The sequence below is a fragment of the Paramormyrops kingsleyae genome, chromosome 1 (assembly GCF_048594095.1).
Source record: "Paramormyrops kingsleyae isolate MSU_618 chromosome 1, PKINGS_0.4, whole genome shotgun sequence".
Lineage (NCBI taxonomy): Eukaryota > Metazoa > Chordata > Actinopteri > Osteoglossiformes > Mormyridae > Paramormyrops > Paramormyrops kingsleyae.
The window spans coordinates 71,907,786-71,927,410 of NC_132797.1; the positions used below are offsets into that span (position 1 = coordinate 71,907,786).

At 47.1% G+C, this 19,625-nt stretch overlaps 3 protein-coding genes across 9 annotated transcripts; 1 reads left to right on the forward strand and 2 right to left on the reverse strand.

Moving 5' to 3' along the window:
* Positions 1–5,306: 5,306 nt before the first annotated feature.
* hsf2bp (heat shock transcription factor 2 binding protein) lies at positions 5,307–12,897 on the reverse strand. The gene is made up of 9 exons (XM_023828144.2): positions 12,588–12,897; positions 12,113–12,260; positions 10,607–10,710; positions 9,803–9,952; positions 8,884–9,025; positions 8,559–8,676; positions 7,612–7,715; positions 6,808–7,052; positions 5,307–6,136 (listed from the first exon to the last, which is right to left on the reverse strand). Exons 1-9 carry the CDS (start codon positions 12,588–12,590, stop codon positions 6,113–6,115), a joined length of 1,038 nt encoding a protein of 345 aa, XP_023683912.2. The 5' UTR covers positions 12,591–12,897; the 3' UTR covers positions 5,307–6,112.
* Positions 12,898–12,908: 11 nt separating this feature from the next.
* Positions 12,909–15,776, forward strand: ube2al (ubiquitin conjugating enzyme E2 A, like). Of its 3 annotated transcripts, none has more exons than XM_072698352.1 (6): positions 12,909–13,017; positions 14,366–14,446; positions 14,558–14,583; positions 14,670–14,759; positions 15,011–15,099; positions 15,192–15,776. In XM_072698352.1, exons 2-6 carry the CDS (start codon positions 14,421–14,423, stop codon positions 15,318–15,320), a joined length of 360 nt encoding a protein of 119 aa, XP_072554453.1. In that variant the 5' UTR covers positions 12,909–13,017; positions 14,366–14,420; the 3' UTR covers positions 15,321–15,776. The 3 variants fall into 3 exon arrangements, with proteins under 3 accessions (XP_072554453.1, XP_023685677.1, XP_023685752.1); XM_023829909.2 differs by lacking the exon at positions 12,909–13,017 and adding an exon at positions 13,742–13,984; XM_023829984.2 differs by lacking the exon at positions 12,909–13,017 and adding an exon at positions 13,743–13,984 and having other exon boundaries at positions 14,292–14,446.
* Positions 15,777–16,208: 432 nt separating this feature from the next.
* Positions 16,209–19,625, reverse strand: ing1 (inhibitor of growth family, member 1). 5 transcript variants are annotated; one of them, XM_023828441.2, is made up of 2 exons: positions 19,189–19,625; positions 16,209–17,674 (listed from the first exon to the last, which is right to left on the reverse strand). In XM_023828441.2, exons 1-2 carry the CDS (start codon positions 19,322–19,324, stop codon positions 16,983–16,985), a joined length of 828 nt encoding a protein of 275 aa, XP_023684209.1. In that variant the 5' UTR covers positions 19,325–19,625; the 3' UTR covers positions 16,209–16,982. The 5 variants fall into 5 exon arrangements, with proteins under 5 accessions (XP_023684209.1, XP_023684117.1, XP_072554443.1 ...); XM_023828349.2 differs by lacking the exon at positions 19,189–19,625 and adding an exon at positions 18,813–19,117; XM_072698342.1 differs by lacking the exon at positions 19,189–19,625 and adding an exon at positions 18,503–18,522.

A 19,625-nucleotide genomic window follows, 5' to 3' on the forward strand; every position in this document is an offset into this window, starting at 1 on the left:
TCTTTACAGGAAGAACAAAAACAAAATGAAAAACACGTAAAGGTCACCTAGAAGCATCTATATGAAGCCTTGTGCTGATTTAGAACCCCGAAGTTAAATGTCATGCACGTTCTTACTACTGCAATACGCCCACAGTCGTCCATAATTAAGAATTTATTTTATATAGCTATTCATGAAAAGTGTGACAATCCAAAACTGAAATAAGAAACATCTCTATCTTTAAAATAAAAACTACACCGAGGAATATTTTGTCTACCAGTGTCATCACTCTTTCGTGTTTCGTGACTGGAAGGACTTCCTACCATGAGAACCGCATATGGGGCTTAACCCTAATCCCAAAAATGCAACCTTAACCACGAGCAACCAAACAAAATACAACACTTCTGGCATTTTTAGTTTTTACATAATATATACATAACACACACACACACACGCCAGTTAGCCTAGCTACATGTCTTTGGGTAGCTGGGGGAAACATGCAAACTTCCCACATATAAATCAATATTAGGCTTGAACCCCTAATATGTGTCTATTCAACCACTCCTTTAGCAACTACAACAGGCAGTGACCAATGCGTGCATTTACAACGAAATCACATACGTCTGACACCAGAGCACGTCATAGTGAAAGATCTCAGGAGTAGGATGTACAAGATGTTGTCCACTTTTTGAAGGATAAAGGAAACTGAGTATGGAAAGCTACAGTGAAGTCGTAAGCGCAGTCGCGGTCACACCTAGACCACCGCGATTTTCACTTAGCAACCATTTCGCTTGATGACCTGGTCGCTGGAACGGAACTCGAGGAGTGGTCATATAAACTTAGCGAATCGATCAGTGATGGATGACATTAAATAGACACATTACCTAATGATAAACGGCATAACCATTTTGGATGGTGGCTCGTGGTTTTTGAAAAAGCTCGGTCAGGTGGCATATAAACATGTGATTGTGTGGTTGTGCAGCCCTTTTCTTTGAGAAACATGCTCTGAAAGTCTGCTCTGATGAAACAAGCAGCTCTAAGTGGGGGCCATGAACTGGCATCGTGAAAGTTCTGAACAAAAAGATTTTGTGCTTTTCAAGAATTTGATTGTGTTCTTAGCATTTGGCTGAAGTGTGACTGTGACTGCGTGTGAGACGAGGAGAGTGTGACCTTGGTGAGAATTAGGCACCTCACCTGAGATTATACCACTGCTGTCTGGTCAAGGGCCTTTCCTCATCAGCGGGTCGTCAGCAGTGGAGTGAGTATTCATCGATCGGACCATTCCCAGGGTCTTCCACATGTCTCACCGTGTGCATTGGGCTTCACCTTGCCAGGGCCGCATATGACTTACAGGAAGGGCCACGTGAGTTTCGGCTGAGCATCGTTATTTTTCGCACTCTACAAATACCAACATCAGAGTCCTGTTGTCTGTGAGTCATGGTGTGCGCAGCCTCAGCGACCAAAGCGGCACCAGTGGCCTGCTTTCTCAGCTTAGCCCTGCCGCTAGTAACTGGGACAGCTAGATGTGGCTTTACTGTGAACCAGACGCGCTGAAAGAAATGGTTTTGGGGGCGAGATATTAAGAAAATGTCAACAAATGTCAACAAATGTCAATATGACCTGTCATGTGTCTTCCTGATGTACCACCTGATAGTGTAAATACAGAATACAAAACATGCAACTGGCTCGACTAGCATTTTAATTGCAGGCACATCACATAGTATGAGACACAGAGAGGACCACTGAGACACAACACAGCTTGTACACAAGCAACGTGGACTTGAAGAGCAAGGTCACCTTCCTTCCAAGGATACTTTGAGCTCACGCGGTGGAATTTCTCAGTACTCACTGTGCTGAAGGCCTCAAGTCTTATTTACACTGACTTATCTGTGACGATTCACGCCAAACTCGGGGGAGAGGATCGCCGGCTTTCTGTCCACAGATTTCCCAGAAGGCACTGCAGCGGAGAACGCACACATTGCAACAAACAGCTATCCTCCTGCTTTATACAGTGATCTCCAACCAGTCAAATTCTGACAGACATTGTGATCAAAGTGCAACTTTAACCACGGATTCAGTGTTTTAAAATGTAGCAACAGTTTTTCTCATTCAAAGCATTTTGCCACAGACACATTTGTCAGCCTATGGACTGGTTGACGATCCCTGTCTTCAACTAAATGCAGCTGTATAATATGTCATTCCCAGCAGGGCTGGAGTCAGAAGGCCGAGGTCAGCTGAACCCCCTCCTCCACCCCCCTGGAACCTGCCGTCCCCTTGGCACGACGAGGTCAGGCCGCTTGGCATGGTCTGCATTCCAGAGCCGACACGAGCCACCCATCCTGAGCGAATCAGACGGCTGCCTAAGATGGGGGCTGGCAGGTGGCCCGATCTGACGCTGTTTACAGGGTGGGGGTTGGCAGGGTAACGTGGTCTCGCAGCTGCGGGGGGCCAGCCAGGTGCAGGACAGACTTAGATGGAGACACAGGATAAGGTCAAGATGCTGTATAAGGTAGAAATGCACGTATGTGTAAACAGTAGGCAGATTGAAGGCAGCGTCTGGTTGTTTGTGCCATCAATGATGTCTCTCTCACACTGTGCTTCTCTCTTGCTCTGACTTTCTTCCCTCTTTCTCTCTATATCTCTTTTTTCTACCCTCTCTCTGTTTCAACCCACCCTCTTTTCTCACTACTTCTGTCTCCTTCATCCTCCCGTGGTCTTCCGTTGCTTTTTCTCGATCTACGCAACTCTTCATGGACAGTAAAAAGAATAACTCAAGAGGCGCGGTCACAAGGCCCGTCTGCTACCGTGTGACATTTGATCATAGTCACATGGGGCTTCAACCTAGACTTTTTCTGTCTTTCATTCTGAAAGCTGTACTGGTGTGATTTCTGTAGCTGAAAGTTTGAATCAAAACCCCATGAAAACCATTTGTTCTGGGAATGCTGGCATAAGGGCGGAGATTTGGTTTCATATATAGGAGATGACATTCTCCATTCACCCCATTAAATTAAATGTACCAGGACTAAAGATTTCAGAGCATAGTTCAGTGAGGGGTTCTGGGAAAAGATACTGGAGCCGCCCAAATGGCACAGACCGCCCTGCAGTGTGGTGACTGAGTACTAACACGCTTTGCTCGTAATCACTGACATCACAGGAAATCGTCATTGTCTTCGGAAGGTCGCACCTGCAGGACAGCGAGGAGTGGAGAGCAAACAGTCTTGTGTTTCAGAAAACAGGGACAGGAATCTGGACTGTTCCACCAAAACGGGGGAGATGGTGGTGAATCTGCTCAGACAGGAGCCTCAGACGGGAAGCTCCAAATTACAGCATAGTGGGGGGCGGCTGTTGGCTTTCTAAATGATGGCGCGCAGCCAGTCGTTTTGTTTGTGTTTCACAAGCTCTGCAAGACCAAATGACCTGTCATATATCTGTCACTGGAGCCCCCTGGTATTCCATAGTACATTCAGTTATGACATTTCCAGTACAGTGTCACAGGCAGATCGCTGGAGGTATGTTGGGCTTTCCAGTAAGTTCACAAATTGTGCGGAAATGGAAATGTTTTCTGGGTGGAAGCCTTGCGTGTCTCTCAGCCTTTCAGAGATCACGGTAGCGCTGATTCATAGGAAGAGAGTGAGAAAAGTCGGACCCATGTTTCTATATTGAGTGAGACGCCTTCCTGCCATCCCTCCCACACACGCCGTTACCCACAATCCCCCGTGTGTCCGCTCCTTCATTTCAAATTCACTCGGTCCAGATACAGAAAGTGGCTCATCAGACTAATTCTCTTTTTCCATTTCTACCACGAATGCCGTCCTCATTTTAGCCTCACAGTTGACACCCCGTGGTGCTCAATACTTAAAAAAAAAACAAAAAAAAACTGCATCTGGTAACCTGGTATGCCAGGAATACCAGCAGCAGAGATGCCAGCGATCTCACAGCCAGTGCTCGGTGACGTCACAGGGAGGAGCTCGGGCAGGAATGACGCAGATGGCTGTGGATTTGGTTTCCCACCTGAGGTGACCTTCCAGCTTCTGCAGCCTCCGTCTGGGGTCTAAGCCAGCGGTAACGCTTTCTTCTTCTGTCTTTCTGCCTCCCTGCAGCTCCCTCAGGTCACGTGAGGGTTGTCCGTCACGGTTAAACATAAACCAGCACCTGATTAGTGCACTTCAGGAAAGACGTGAGCAGAAGTTTACAAAATACAAAATGGACAGTTGAGTGCCGTGGTACTAAATACCAACCCTGTAACTTCGCGTTCAAAATAACAATAATTAACCTCTAATTTGTGCTGTGTGACGTGGATTCTATATGCAAAAGCAAACAAAGGAGAAGTATGCCCGTTGAAAAATATTATCAAGTCAACTCAGTTTGTTACTATGGTAACACTGAAATAATAGTGTGACTTTTTCGTGCGTGTTTGTGTGTGTGACTTGAAGGGAGGAGGACCCCCGAGGTGTTCACACAGCTGCCTGAGTGTCAAAGCAGGCAGCTGCTGTTGTTTGATTTAAGCACCCAGACCATTAGCCTCATACCAATGATGGCTGATAAACCATCAACACCTCCATGTCAGACGCGGAGGCTGTAAACGTCAGGTGCATCAAAGAGCAGCTGGTGTGCAAAGGCTGATGAAGGCCAGGGGCACTGAAGGACAGCTCTCAGATCAGCAGCGTCACTGTATGCCAAGATCAGATTGACTCCAGGTCTAATCCAAGGCTAAACCTGCTAATTCTCAGTCTAGAGGCTGGTGGGGTTGATTTTGCTCCTAGTGGACTGCAGTTTCTGGATGTAGACTCTCCAGCTGTCATCCGACAGCTGACTTTAGCTTTTGGGACAAAGGCTACATTTTAAGTATGAAAATGATGTAGGAATCCGACTCTTACACCGCTGCCCAAATGCAGGTCGCCCGCATTAGAACCCCACACTGGGAGCTCTCCGCTCCCCAACCTCACGTCCAGGATGCACCTATCAGGTGCTAAACACGCGGCCATCTGGCCCTCATGCCGCTCGGTCGCACAGCTGTCCGTGATTCGGTGCCGCTGAATTCTGCAGAAAACTCCGCTGCGTGCTTGGAGGAGACGTCCTGCTGGTATGCGTTTCCTGCTTCTGTTCTCTTGCTATTTCAGAGCTGCCTTCCGCATTCACACAGACTCAGGGTGAGTGGGAGGGTGTAGCACCATATTGTAGTAGACTGTGAGCTGAGATTGGTCATATTCAAAAGCTGCAAATAGAACTGTAATGATATGCGGGTGGTTTTATAACTGTATAGATATCCAGCGTTATTTTTTAAGCTGAAGATGACAGTATTGCAGGGAACTAAAGAATGAAAACAATTCTGTTCAAACCTCAAATAATGTTTATTTCAAAGAAACATAACACGTCATTTCAGAAGCTTACTAACCAAAATCTAAATGTATCACAGAACATTAAAATTAAGTAAAAATGAAGAAAATTTTAAGTTCTGAGTAAGAAGGTTGAAGGTGCTTGGGTCTTGATGTTGAGCCTTATAGGATGTTCAGAGGGCCTGATTATGATGAGTTAACCTTGTTTAGTGAAATCTGTTGTGGAATTATTTCCCTTTTATTTCCCATAATGCGTGGGTTCTGAGCGATATTGGACCATCATTGATGCCGTGAGGAACTAAATAAACAGCTGTTAGAGTGTGCACAAAGTGTGTATGTGTGTATTTGTTAGGTCATGTGACATGTACAGCCAATCACAAATCTACCCAGATATCTCAGGGATGTGTACAAAGACCAATGGGAACATGGCAAACACAAACCAACTGGAAGCTAACAAACAACCATCATTGTGTCTTCACAAGATCTCCGAAAACCGGGAAAGAAACCAGACCCGGAACGAGGGGGAACATTGTGCACAGACCGGGAACGAGGGGGAACATTGCGCACAGACCCGGAACGAGGGGGAACATTGCGCACAGACCCGGAACGAGGGGGAACATTGCGCACAGACCCGGAACGAGGGGGAACATTGCGCACAGACCGGGAACGAGGGGGAACATTGTGCACAGACCGGGAACGAGAGGGAACATTGCGCACAGACCCGGAACGAGGGGGAACATTGCGCACAGACCCGGAACGAGGGGGAACATTGCGCAGTCTCACTGATGTCGTCAGAGTCACTCCGGATCTGAAGCAGGACCCTGAATGAGGAAAAAAACGCTTTCATCACCATCTGAACCTTGACTGAATGATGCTGAGTGAAACTAATGTGACATGTGTCCCAAATAATTTCTCTGTCCCCTTTGCTGTAAGCATCACTAATGGCCTCAACTGACTCCACAGACCCGTGAATAAAACTGACGTCAGTAGAAAACCCATTTACCGGCGCACGCCACAGCAGGCTGCAGACTCATAATCGGCAAGTGTGGCATGAGTGCAGGCCGACGGCTGGCGTGAGGTCTTCTGGGACCTTGTGCGTGTGGAGGAGCTCAGCTGCTGCTGACTCAGCCTCCAACAGAGCCAGCGTTCTTTCTCCCAAACGCGCACACAAAGCCTCTCCCTCGCTCGCTGATGAATGACTTACAATGGAATGACATACTGTGCCTCTTTCTGAGGCTGCTCCAGAACCTTCTGTGACACCGTCTCAGTGTGGAATTATACTGATTAAGCAATCGATAATTCAGCAGCGGGGGCAGTCGAGTTGTGTTATGGTTACATAAGGCTTGTAGTTACATGATTCTGGATCGTTCCCTAAATATCAGCGATGTGCTCCTAGCCATCGCACACTCTGGCTGTGATTCAGTAGTATCTCAGTGAGAGTGTGAGTCAGAGCCCCGCTTTGGCGGTTTGGGCAGACCTGGGGGGGCCTTACTTTTTGGCGGGTCGGCTCGTCCGAGGGCTTGTCCCACCCGTGGGGGTTGTGCAGCGCCGCCAGGTCATCCAGCACCTCACGGGCGGCCTGGCACAAGGCATCGTGGCGGCTGCAGGACAGCTGGTGCAGGCGGTCCAGGGCGGGCTCATTCCTCAGAGCCACACCCACCTGGCTCACAGGCCCCGCCTCCAGGGCCAAAGAGTGGAGCAGCCGTAGGCTATGGAGACATACCTCTACCTCCCCATCTCCAGAAAGAAAGAGGAGAGAAGATATTTAAATCTTCCGCCACGTCTCTTATGACTATGCCAGGAGATGCCGAAGGTGTTCGTGTTCGTGTGTGTGTGTGTGTGTGGAGGGGTTAAAGACTGTCATGTCACCTGCCGTGTTGCTGACTCACCTGACATACAAAGCATGGGTACGAATGCCGTCAATTCACACTTGTGGTGAGCTGAGAGCAGTGAGTCATCTCCTGTATTCTGTCCTTTCCCCCAAGCTTGTGTTCGCCTCGCCTGCCCTTTTTGCCACACCTCTGTGCGCATGTGTGTGTGTTAATAGCTGAATGTCTGTGAGTACTGCTTTATATTACTGATCTCACAAGTGGAGTGCATTGACCAAAAATGCTCCAATACTGGGAGAAGAATGAAAACAAAAACAAAAGCAGGAAGTTAAAGCGAAAGAAAACAGGAAGTTAGAAATGATTCAACTCCTGAGTAGGAGTCTTAACCCATGACCTTCTACAAAAATCACACCTGTGCCCCGACTCCTTCTGAGAGGCGTCCTGTGTAGACCTGGGGGGCGTCCTACCTTGGAGAAGGCCCTGGAGGAGCTGGGGGAGGCTCGCGCTCTGGCCAAGTAGCCGCAGCCCTTTAACGCTGATGCTGACGTTGTAAAGTGTCATCAGTATCAGCCTGGGGGGAGCGGGCAGACATCAGCTACTTCTGAGAAAACAACGCAGCATTTGGGAGGACGGCCAGGACGGCGTGTGTTCGCACTTAGGAAGCGCGGACTGTGCCAGGTTACATCTTTAGACGCCCTTTCCCTGAAATCCGCGATGTCTGCTAATACTGAAAGCATTGCCTAGCACTGAATCAGTGTTTAGGGTTAGCAGGTAAATCATACACAGCTTGGGTGGAAAGCCTGATTTATACCTCCGCGTCAAGCCTATGGCGTAACCTACCCCGTCGCCAGCATTTATACTTGTGCGCTAGTGTGTCTGTGTCGCTCAGCAATTTCGGCGCCCAAAACGCTAGGTGATACACAGTCTTGGATGCTACATTTGCCTTCTTCCCACCCTGCGTGACTGTTGAGTCATGCAAATGAAACAGAGAACGAAAAAACATTTATCGAGTCTTGGTTATATTTGTGCTGCTCCAAACTTCCTGTAGACAAATTTGGAAAAATGTTGAGCCGCTACATAGTATATAAAAAGTATCTTCATGTAAAGTATGAATAAACTTAACGTAGGTGAAATTGGCGCTGACTTCCTGAGTGTTTTTTAGACTTGTTGCTACAAAGCGTAGGGTGAGTTATTTAATGCTGGACATAAATAAAACTTCAATCAGAAAGGCAATGTTATGCTACAATCCCCCTGAAGGATTATTACAGCATCTGCGTCGAAGACAAAGTGATCATTGAAATCACACAACAGATTTTTTTGTTTTAAGTGCTGAGATGCTCAGTCCAGCAAAACGTAGTTGCCTTGCACCAGATTAGGATGCGGTGGGTCTGGTCAGCAGGTGGCGCTCTCTTACACTTTGAGCTTGGAGAAAACCCCTGGCTTCATGGCTCCCAGCAGCCGCATCATGGTGTCCAGCAGGATGTGGGCGGAGCTAGACAGGAAGTCCCGCCCACTGGGCACTGCAGCTATGTCTGAAACACAAAGAAAACACTCTGACCTCGTGAAGAAACCACGCCCCCCCCCCCCCCCCCCCAGCTAAACCATCAGCACTAAAAGAAGACCAGGTTTCTCTGAGACTGGGTTCTGCTGCCTGACCATGACCCAAATAAGAGAATAGGTGCAGCCTGCCCCCACTGCCGTGGCTCTCCCCCAGCCTCGAAGGCCAGTGCCGCACTCACTGGTGATGATTCCGGCCACAGCCAGGACAAACTGGTGCTCCTGACAGCTGGAGTCCTCCTTCTCCATCTTCACCGGGTTCAGGGAACTGACAAAGCTCTCCAGCGTTTGTCCCGCTAAAGCGAGAAAGGGCTCGATGTAGCTCTGCAGGGGTGGATGTGCACATAGAGGAACACGTGCGGCGTCTTGAATCAAAATCAGACTCAGTAAAAACACTTCAGGCTCACTGCTGCATGTGTTCATATAACTCTAAGAGCTAAAACACGCATGTATGACGTTCTGTCTACTTTCAGCTGAATCACCTTTTTCTGGGATTACAGGAATGCCAAGCCCAGTCTGGTGCCTGAGGCTGAGCCACTTCTCATGCATCCCCTGGCCAATAATTATGTATCTACTCTCGTGCTAGTTCACATTTGCCATTTGCACGATTCCGAGTTCACTGGAATGCTTCTATTCACATTTTCCTTCTAGATTTTCTTGAGACACACACACACACACACACACAAACACACATACATATACACAGTTCCAAGTGCAGGGTCAGGCCATTTAGAGTTGACACCCCTGGAGTATTTTTTGAAGCCGAGGTTAAGGGCCTCGCTCAGAGACCCTACAGGCATGTGACAGTACTGCTGAGACCAAACCGTCCGCCTTCCGATCCCAGGCACAGAGACCTACTCCGCTGAGCCACACACTGCCTCCCTAAGAGTGGTGGAGATATTAAGAATTGCACAGTAGCACAATTGTTAATGGGTAATGCTTAAATCTCCCTGGTTCTTTTCAAGTTTTCTGAAAGACTCAAGCAAATCTCCACAAAATGGTGAGAGTGGCCAAAGGACTGTATGCTACGCGCAGAGGGCCGGCCTGTGCCCTCCCGGGATGGGCAGAGGGCATGCTGGGACTGTGGCACGGCTCACTCACACCAGCCAGGATGTCCTTCACCGCCTCGTCCTTGACAGAGACGCTCCAGAGCAGCGTGCAGGCAGCCGAACCCAGAGCCGTGCAGAAGTCGGCCTGCTGCTGAAGAAGCTCCTGGCCCAGACTCAGCTGCTGCCTGAGCCCCAGGTTCTCCTGAGGAAACGCGTGAAGACAGGGTGCAGAGAAACACCTGCTCTCTCACTGACAAACATGCAGAAATACACACACATTGACTCTACGACCTCCTTGCGACTCAGGAGGACACAGCAGCTCTCCTATAGCGCGCTGGACCCAGCATTGCTGCCCGTGAACAGATGGCCATCTCCACAAGTATGTTTGTGTTCAGCATCTTACTTTGTGATCCATCTCCCACCTCCACCATGCAGACAGAAACCAGGCCACATCCGTAAGCAAGAGCCTGTGCTTCTGTTTTTGGGATATTTCCCGTCAGTTGTTTGATGTGAAGGCTGTTTCCTAAACATGCAACCTGACATCAAACAAAAGCTTTACTACTTTTAGTTTTGTGAAAATCAGGTGTCACTGTTTGTGGGGACACCCCCGGACAGCGTCTGCTCAACGCAGTTGCGATTTCGGTAGGGAGATTTTCACAAAGAGCGTTCCCTCAAATACAGAAAGTGCACCTCGCATTTATGAAACACTGAGTAATTCTTCGTTCACCTGCTATCAGGCTTCATCTGCTTTCTGAGATGTGAGGTTTTGGGTTTAGGGATTGATGTTTAGAGTTAACCATGAGTCAGTGGGAAGTCCCCAGACTTCCAGAGAGGCCCCCGCCCCCGCGTCCCTCACCTCTCGCTCCCTCTCACAATCTCTGTGTGCCGCATCCATGCGTGAGTGGAGGTGCAGGCAGTCCTGCCTCAGCTGCTTCTGCTCAAACTCTGCGCGTTCCATCACTACAGCGGGGTGCAGAAGGAAAAGGAGGAGTATGTGAGCCTGCTTGTTGAGTGCATAGCTCTTGTTTGTTTAGCTCAATGTTTTGCAACCAAGTCCTTGGGGATCCCCAAACAGTCCACGTTTTCGTACCCTCCCAGTCCCCAATGCTGTACCAGGGTGCGTCCAAATACTTGTTTGCCATGTTATAGCACACAAAGTGAACAGTATGTCCAGATCCTCAGCATGGATGAGACGAGTAGGCGAACAGTATCTGGATGACACCACATTCTGCGAATTTGCAAAGTGTGCAGCCAACGGATGCTACCCTATCCCACATGGATGCTACGCTATCCCACGCGGATGCTACGCTGTCCCACACGGATGCTACGCTATCCCACAAGGCGACTCGGGCAGCAACCAGAGAGGAAGAACGTTGCTTGCTCAGAAATTTTTGTCAAGATGGCGGAGGAAGTGCCATCTGTGCAAAAATTTAAGTATAAAATACTTAGAAACAGAACTTGGCTCAAATATGTATTTTTTGTCGATAAATTTTAAGTTTTTAACTTTCATTTGGGTCAAGCTATATCATTGGTAAACAGATAACGTGCAAGAGGGCGACAGCAGTGTGTCCGAGGGGATGCATACTGTCCTCAGGCATACATACAGTGCGTATGACATAAATGGTCCAGTAGTGGTCTTCTAACAATTCAGTACGTACTGTGTAAGCATTTGATTTTGGGTGCGCCGCAGGAATTCGGTGTTCTTGATTGTTTGATTCAATTGTGCTGGGAGGTCTACAAAAATGTAGACTGGCTGGGGGTCTCCAAAGACAGGACTGAGAAACACTAGTTTAGCTAACTGACACCATAATACGTCTCTGTGTGTGAGAAAGGAAGCATGGCAGGTTCGCAAACAAACGTGAGCAGTGAGGCACACCACACCAAACCTGTTTACATTAACAGACTGCAAACGCACATCTGTGAGCTGCACCGAGCTCGGACTGGCGGCCATCTGCTGACAGCAATCATACAGTCAGCAGCCCAACACACTTCAGGATCTCCTTTTATCCCCCAACACTGAACTGCAAAACAACTTTCTTTTATTTTGGATCTTATCCCAGGTTGGCAAGACTCAGATAGTCAGCAAGCAGTTTTACAGCCTGGAGGAGAGGTGCTGGTCTGAAATTTATGTTGTCACGTACTTATTCTCAGGTTACAGTCCTTCGGGGTGACACTTAAGATCTCCTGTTAAGATCAAGTGTCTGTGACTGTCACCATATACTCACACATCCTTACAGGGCAATGAGCCTGTTTTAATTCCTGCTCCTAATGAACATGTCTATCTGTTGTTGAACGTGTTAAATATGTCTTAGGACGGCACTGTACGGAAAGAAGGTCATTAATTCATATCGGCGATTCTTACTGGTTTCCATCACACCAGCCTTGCGGATTGTTTCCAACAGGTCCCGGTTGAGGACTTTGGGCAGAAATTCTCGCAGTTGCATGACTTCTGTAGTCAGTTTTTCTACATCTCTTTTTCTGACCTTCACAAACTCCTCCTGTCCTGAATCCTATGAGGTTATGAATTTGTGAATTAACACCAAGGCGCCGTGCGCGCACGCTGACACGCGTCCATGTACCTCACAACTAACGCATAGCAAGACAGCGAGCAGCCCGGCGCCATTAATGCATCGAACGGCACTGCTTTTAATATACCTAATTACTAAAGATTTAAACATTTTGAATCATTTCATTATGGAGCGAAAACAAGATATAAAACCTAGCTTCCCCAAAAAGGCCTACTGTATTTGTCAGTACATGACCGTAAACTTATGAACAACGTTACTGTTATTTATAAATTTCACACAAGTTATACAAACAGTCATCTGTATCGTTACCATTACGTGTATCACTTGGGTTTGAACTGCGAAGATTTCTTCCCGGGCACTACAGTGCACTAATTAATTCGCTGATACACTTATGTCAGAATTCTTTAATACGCTGTTTTCTGGTTCAATTGCGCCCCCCAGTGGTGTTATTTTTATTTACACAAAATAACACAAATTAATAGCCGTTTTACAATAACCCGTGGTGCAGAGGAAGTGATACCGATCCTGTATTAGGATCCCAGTACATAAGACGGGATGTACTGTGGACCGTGACCTTTGGAGAGTCATATCGCTCACTGAACTGTAACCGTCGATGTATTTAAAACGGTCCCTTTTAAAGCACCTTGTCAGGCAAACGCAGGATCTGTCGCCATCTGCTGGAGAGACTGAAATACTGCAAAGAGCCCATTTGTTAAAAATCGGAAGACAAAACGCTGCGGTAAGACCGGTGTGTTTACATCATCAGAATTTATTTCCACGTTAATAGCATTTATTTCCATATGTTTTGGGTACCACTTTACAATAAGGCTCCTTTTTGCCACTTATAAATGGTAGTAACTCATTAATAAAAAGAAAACTGTTATAACTTGTTTAAAATAGTCTATTAATAATTTACAACGTGTTACAACCTAATTAATAACCACATTATAAACCATTCATAAACTCTTTATATGGGTAGCCTTATTGTAAAGTGGCACCTTTCTGTATACTTTATTAAGGCGGAATTCACTGCAGTCTGCAGGCAAGGAGGTTAACAGCTGTGATTTAACTTGCCGAGACGTACTGTATAACTGAGATAGGTTTTTTTCTGCAAACTATTATTAAAAAATACAGTAGCAGCGTATTGGCACTAATGCATCAGCATCTAGATGCTCGCCTGTCGTCCGTCGTCCTCCTCGACCTTACTGCTTTCCACCAACGTCACCGTAACCACACCCGCGGCCAGGACTATTCCATCGCATACCCGACAACAGGGGTCACGCTCGCAACCTTTTATTAATTTATTTATTTTAAATCCATATTAAATTTCTACTACCTCCGCATATGAATTCTACAATAAAGTAAAATTCAGAATAATGCACAGCACGCGACTGAAGCCTTAAAAAAATAATAAATTAACGACACTGACGGCTTTAAGTATCAACCAGTTTTCCCTTGTGGTATCGCCGCTCCTTTTTTATTTAAAATATATTTGCTTCGGTTGCGCCACGGGAGAGGAGCAGGTTTCTGCTCTGTTGTCGTAGCAGGGAGCAAAATTCGATGTTTTGGTTCGTATTATGAGAATTCGCTCAACATTTTTGTTTTCTTTTTAAGCAGTTTCGATTTTTACGAAGGTTTGTGTTCGGCACTTTTGAGGCTACGATGACGACTCCGGCGACCAGGCGCCTGATGAGGGATTTTAAACGGTAATTTGGAGACGCTCCCTGCCGCTGCTCTTTAACACGCACATGTGCTCGATGGTGCCGGTCGGCTGTCCGCAGAGCCGCAGCTTAATGTGGGTCTTTCTTAATATAAACGTGGCGCTCGGTCGCTAGATTAAACCCTGACAAACCGCACCGGCCGGCAGGAAAATCAAGCCGCTGGGCTGGCCGAATTGGTCAGAAACGTTACATATACGAATCGCTAGTCAATAGTCCCTAATGACACGAGTAAGAGATTTATATTTTAACAGGAATATGAGGCTTTAATTATTGATTAGCCTGCATGCGTTAGTTTAAGCCCTAGTAGGTATGGCCATAGATGTGATGGAGGTGACTCGATCAGCCTGTGTCTGGCGACCCCCTTAGGCTGCAGGAGGACCCCCCTACCGGTGTTAGCGGAGCACCGTCGGAGAACAACATCATGCTGTGGAATGCGGTCATTTTCGGGTGAGCCGACCGTGCGTTGTCACCTCTGTATGGTTAACGGATCAAACAGTGTTATATTGCAGCTTAAACCTCTTAAGTCGTTCATTCATGACCGTGTGCTTTCTGTTGCAGGCCTGAAGGTACTCCCTTTGAAGACGGTACGTAGTGCGGAGAATGGCCGGCCTGCTCCACTTCTGCGCTAAATGTAATAGTCGCTAACTCTCTGGCTATCCTTTCTTCACAGGCACCTTCAAGCTCACAGTGGAGTTCACAGAAGAATACCCAAATAAACCACCTACAGTGCGCTTTGTCTCCAAGATGTTTCACCCAAATGGTACGCAGTGAGTGTCTCATACTAATAGTGTTAGACTTGGTGGTTCCAGAGGCTGACAGACATCTGTACTGTAGACTACTTCTGTAATAACAGCGTGAGGATGTCAGGTTATTTTAACCTGGGGTGTGATTTTGATACTTGGCAAGCAAATGTCTGTGTGAAGACCCAAGCTGGGTGTCTCTGATACTGCCAGGTTTTGCAGTACAGCATTTGATTCTAAGTGAGTGCACACTTTCCTTGTTCCTGTTCAGTGTATGCTGATGGGAGCATATGCCTAGACATTCTTCAGAACCGCTGGAGCCCGACCTACGACGTGTCCTCCATCCTCACCTCCATCCAGGTATGTGATGTAATGCGAGCGATCATTTCAGAATGGGACAAGTATGTGGTGACCAATCCCCCCCCCCCCAATCTCATGTGACCCATTTGCAGTCCCTGCTGGATGAGCCAAACCCCAACAGTCCGGCAAACAGCCAAGCGGCCCAGCTGTACCAGGAGAATAAGAGGGAGTACCACAAGCGTGTGTCTGCCATTGTGGAGCAGAGCTGGGGAGACAGTTGACATTGATATACCTGCCCGGTGCTATCTGCCCATTTCATAGAGGACTGGTGATTCCTTTCTTCCTCCATGCACTTTAAAAGCCACCCCATCATCTTTCTGCACTGTACACCTCTGTGGGTGGCCTGTCTTTGCTTCTCTGTAGCATTAATTTGTTCTTTATGTGAATCAACGTCCCTTTGCTTAACGATTAATTGCATTTCTTTTGTACTGAACGCTGGTGTACATGAACGGATGCAAATCACCTATTGCTCTTTTCATTACGAGTGTGTTGGAGGGTTTGATTATTGGGCTGGTCTCCTGTGTCTATCATACCCTATGTGTATGTGGAGGACCCAGACTGGCTGAGGCCAGGTTCGAAGGGATCATCAACCCCAATATGTCTCACCTCTGTGCACCTGCAAAGGTTCACCTTAGCATTTTGTTAGCATTGTAAATAAAGGGGCAAAATGAGTTAAAGTGACTGTGAATATGAAGTGTTTTTAAGGGCAGCATTGCTTGTTTTAACCAAAAGCTTCAACTTCTGCAAAAACCAAATGTGAAATTCCTTTGTAATACCGGCATTTTATCCGAAGGCTGCATGACATCTAAAACAGTCGTATGATCTTACTTTCTGTAATATACAAATACTGTACTGGTGAGATTACAGAAGTACTGTCAACATGTGAGCTGGACAGGAGTTTGGTTGTTTATTAATATGCCCTCAGCAGCGCTGTACCCTGAGGGGTAGTAGGTGTTGATCTGTTTTGCAAGCCAGATTTAGAGTCTAACCCTACATTTATCTGGCCAATTGCCAAACATGACATTGCTGGACCTCTTTTTAAATGTCCCTGCAGCGAGGAGGGAAAGAGAGACCATGTTTCCAACAAAGGTGGACAGCGTCAGAGCTGAACGTTTGTAAACACTGCAAACTCTGTTTACTGGTGGAGCATTTATACACCGCTTTCAGGACATTTATACAACTGCCTGCTTCACTTCAAATGCAGGAAGTGCAATCAAAAATATACAGCACAGCATAATAGAACAATGTTTGAAATGACTGAATAATAAAAAAAAAAAAACGCAGGGTCAACATTGGCAAAATTATCAACATCTGAACTTATTGGTAACAGATCTGATTAAGCTTATTGCCAAATGACCTTGAGTGCCAGTGTCTCTTTCGGGGGGGTGCTGGGGGTACTTCACTCATTTAAACTCAAAATTCTGGGCTGATTCGTAAAAATCATTCCCATTGAGGTACTGACAGGTTGCTAAGCCACACCAATAGCATAAGGAACAGTGACTGGATGCTGGGGTGGCAGCTGTGAACTGAAGGTCACTGAGCCAAAAAAAACTATATTTACGCCATTAGTCGAAGACCTTTATGTACAGCAGATTGAAAGCTGTTTGGGAACAGAGTCATCATCCCTCATTCTGATCAAAAGATCTTCCAGTCCAACTCTTACTTGCTTTTTCTTTCTGTGTGCAAAGTCAGATTGACACCAACATCATGTCAAAGTACAAGGCCTGTGTGTCACACGTCTTGCTTTCTTGCACTAGTGCGTAAATCATCTGGGAACCTGAATCAGGTTGTGATGCTACAGGGAAGGGCAACAGTCTGGTGTGTCTAACCATGCTGCAGGACTGACTAACAGGTCATCAGGTCTTTGGTCTCCACCCAAGAAGCTACCTGTTGTAGGCCCTTTCCTTTCTAGATTTCTCCAGGGCTTTATCCATTGTCTTCTCACTGTCCCCCCGGCACTTCGGGCAGTACCACTTCCCCTTCGGCTTATGGTTGAGTCCCACGCAGGAGAAGTGGAACCACTCGATGGGACACTCTTCGTTGTCACAGCCAATCATCTCCCCGTAGGAGACCTGGTCACACAGGCAATAGGTCGGCTCATTGGGGTCGATGGGAACATCAGGGGCAGACGCCTCCCTCTCAGTCTTGGCCTTGGCCCTCTTCTTCTTTTTGGAGACCTTGACCTTCTTCTCTTTGGGTGTCCCAGCACTGCCCTCATCTCCATGCTCGAGGTTGGCAGCCGAATTCTCACGGTTCTCATGGTTCTTCTGGCGCCGGGAGCGCTTCCCGTTGGACTTCTCTGGGATGATGACCACCTCGTCCCGCTTCTTCTCCTGACCAGTCACGTTCTCCACGGGCTCCTGAGAAGGTTCAAGAAACTCCACGTGACTGTCCACCTGTCGAACACGGTTCTCCACTAGCTCTACCATCTGGCTGACGATCTGGATCTTCTCATCACCCAGCTCCTGGCTCCGTATCAAGGACCGCTGGATGGAATACATCAGACGCCTCCTTTGGGCTGGGTCTGTCTCCCTTTTGTGCTTCTCATAAGCTTCATCCAACTCCTTCAGAATCTCTACAACATGGCAAGATCACAAGAAGGTTATTGGCTCAGTGCTCTGAGTACAGCCAACTAAGCAGTAACAGTGCATAAATAGGGCAAAATACATGACCATTAACCTACTAAGTCATTAGAATATACAGTCAAATATGCAAAGACAAATATTTCATAATTATACATATTATAAAAAAAACTTCCTTTAGCAAGTTAAAATTCAAAGCATACCTTGATTTGAATAATGTAAATTTTAATGTGAATACATTATGTATTTTTAACATGCAATTAAATGACGAAGAAATGTCTCCTGCTCCAAATCAAACGAACATATGCATAGAAGGATAATAGAGTATACTGCAAGACCGCACAACCCTATATCGGGGGATGACTTTAACAAGTACACAGGAAGCCAAAATAATAAACAGTGCATGCCATAAAAAGTAATTGTGCGACTTTGTTAAACAAAACAAATTTTTCCTACCGATTGACATTCAAATGCAGCCAATCGACGTTAAAAATAACATTCCCATGTCCCGCCCGAAACATGGAAATACCCAATTAGGAAGCGGCGTCCCCATCCTGAGACGAAATGTGGGCGGCGCTCTTCGGCACGAGGCCATGCAGCCAATCAACGAGAGACGAAGCGCTAAAGCGCTTATGGTCACGTGCCGCATCGATGGCGGAACGAAGCGTAATGTGCAGAGACGCATCCGCTGCATGTAGAAGTACAGCTACAGCATAACAGTAACGCTTTGTAAACAGCGGCAGCCCTCGTCCTAACAGCACGAGTAAGACACAGACGCTTGTAAGATAAATACCCGGTGTTAATGCGTCAAATGTACTCACCCTGCCCTTCATTACAAACGACATAATCGCTGTCACGGGTATTATTAATACTCAATCTTTTAGCACCAAATAGGTCTTCCAGAATTACAGATTTCTTACTATTGGAAAGAATTAGAATATGTAACTTGTTCAACCAGTAAGCCCACTGCCAGGATTTCTAGGGTTGCCTTGCAGAACATGCTTTCCTGTTTCAATATAACATGGTGTTTTGCTCGAACTAGGTTCCGCAGTAGTTGCCAGACTAAAAATAGCAAACGTTTAAAAACAAAGCGCTGGGAAACATCAGCGCTGGCACAGATTTCTTTCGGACCTGTTAAGGGGCAGAGGAGTCGTCTCACATCAGGCGGGGCCGATTGAGGCATGGGCCCCCTCGGTAAAATTTGCCGGCTGGGAGGAGGGTTCCCTTGGTAAATTTTGGGATGCCGGTCGCCTTCCTCCCCTGATAATGTGAAAAGGGGGTGTTTGTGTGTGGAAAAAGCGACCAGCGGCGCTAAGTCGTGCGAAGTCCCGGTCGCCATCTGTGCCTGGTAAATCAAGCCCGCCTCCCTGCTCTCCATCGCCCCTCGTTCTGAAAGTTATGACCGATTTGCTAACATCGCTACAGACACGTTAATGAAAAGATTCAGAAACGCAACCCACCCCACCCCCCAGTGCACCCCCAACAAACGATGGAGATCATGCCTCACCCTGGTATTTCGCGTCAATCTCCCGCATAAGGGAGACGTTTCTCTGGAGGTCGAAGGGCAGCGACTCCACTAGGTCCAGGTACTCCTCCACGTACCTAGATGCGTAGGACGACTCGCAGGTGGCGGGACTCAGCATTCTGTAGGCTTCGTTTTCCGTTCGCCCACAGGTCCGTTCAAAACTACATCTGTCCCTTCGGAATAAAAGGAAATTAAAGTATCCTGTACTTCAGCGTGGGCAGAAGATAAGTCAACGCCTGTCCCGTCCAGTCGTATATCTAACTAATTCTTCTCCATATAAAACCGGGTAAGTCTCCGCAGATGTTTCGCTGTCTGGCGGTATATTCATTTAGATCCTCGTTGAAACAACAATTAAATGACGCGAGTGATCCAATGTGGAAAATCTCAGACGAATTTGAAACACCAATGCAATGTTAGTA